At 46.4% G+C, this 1,443-nt stretch overlaps 1 protein-coding gene across 1 annotated transcript; it reads right to left on the reverse strand.

Annotated features, from left to right (window-relative positions):
- Positions 1-235: 235 nt before the first annotated feature.
- LOC125081424 (pre-mRNA-splicing regulator WTAP-like) lies at positions 236-1,104 on the reverse strand. Its single transcript, XM_047696066.1, has 2 exons — positions 515-1,104; positions 236-296 (listed from the first exon to the last, which is right to left on the reverse strand). Exons 1-2 carry the CDS (start codon positions 964-966, stop codon positions 236-238), a joined length of 513 nt encoding a protein of 170 aa, XP_047552022.1. The 5' UTR covers positions 967-1,104.
- Positions 1,105-1,443: the final 339 nt, after the last annotated feature.

Consider the following 1,443-nt stretch of genomic DNA (forward strand, 5'->3'; position numbering starts at 1 on the left):
AAGTCCACCGTCTTATTGCAAAACTGATATACAGTGTCTCTAAGTCACTATGTTTAAGGTTAAGAGCGATGCGTATTCCATTTTTACATTTTACTGGAATTTTACATGTTCAATTCATGATTTTAAATCTCTAGGCTTTCATTCCTCCAAACTATCTGAAGACACAGTGTGCCACAGACTTAAGACTTCAGTTTCTCCCTCTATTTTCTTCAAACAGAAACATTTCTCGAGTGTTCTAGAAGGGGAATTTTTCGGAGGTGGCTACTTCTTCGGAATAGTCCAACACCATCAGGCCTCTGAAGCAAGGGGAGGGGAAGAGAAAAAAGCTGAAACACAAAGTTCATCTGGTTAAGTTTTACATTAACCATTATAAGCTGGATAGTATAAGAAGGTGGCTTTGGGGGCTCAAAGAGTGTGAGTCTTGGTGTGGAAACCAGTACTTGGCTGTCCCACCACAGCTTTCTCCTAGTGTTGCTGTCGGGGAAGTCTTGACTGGGGGGTGTGACTTGTTTACCTCTCAGGTGTAAACATCCAGGCACTCAGTTCATTTTGGCCTTGTTCCAGTTTGTCTTCAGACTGTTCGGGTTCACGTTTCATTTTTAGGAAAAACACGTTGATTGCTGGGTCTGCCATCGTTGATCTCACTTGGGCAACACTAGGCTGCTGGACTTGCGTGAGGTACTGGATTTGCGTAGTACACTCCTGCATCTCTTGCTCCTGGGTTGCGAGTCGCATTACAAGGATGTTTTCCCTGCGCGCAGACTCTTGCTGCTGTTGCTTTAATTTTTCTTCAGATTCCCTTAACCCAGGCACATCATTAGAGTTAAGATCTGTGTACTTGCCCTTCAAAGCTTGGGCATATGCTTCATATGGTTTCCATCTTAGAATGAACTCATCTCGTGCCATAACTTTGAAGTCTGTTTCACCCAGCCGAACCTTTCTGGGAAGAGGTTCCTCGTTGGTCATCTTGAATCCTCTCCAGCTGGAGGTCACGCCGGTGCCACCCAGTCACACAGGCCAAGGCCGCGCTGCCTGCTGGCCGGCCAGACCTCCAAGCCGCACTACCCCCCGGCCCCTGCGCTCCTCCTCCTGCCGCAGCCCTGGCGCTCCTCTTTATTTGTGGGTCTCGCTGCCACAAAATGGCGCTGAGGGAGGACCAATTGCATATTTTTTTATCTGGTAGGAAAAAATAGAGAGTGAGAAGTTGATGGTGCTTGAGGAAAAGCAAGATCAGTGAATAGGTGAAAGGATAAGCTGTGATGCACATATGCAGAGGCCAGCTCTAGCTAGTGGGAGGGATACTTCCCTCCATAGCATCTGGAGAAAAGAGAAAGTTAATAAGCATAGATGCAAATGAGTAAGTAGTTGTGGTGGTGGGAGTTTTTGGAAATTTGCCTCAAATTTGGGGGGGGTGCGGAAAATGTAAAAAAGCAAGATGATCCA

Source organism: Lutra lutra, chromosome 11 (assembly GCF_902655055.1).
Source record: "Lutra lutra chromosome 11, mLutLut1.2, whole genome shotgun sequence".
Lineage (NCBI taxonomy): Eukaryota > Metazoa > Chordata > Mammalia > Carnivora > Mustelidae > Lutra > Lutra lutra.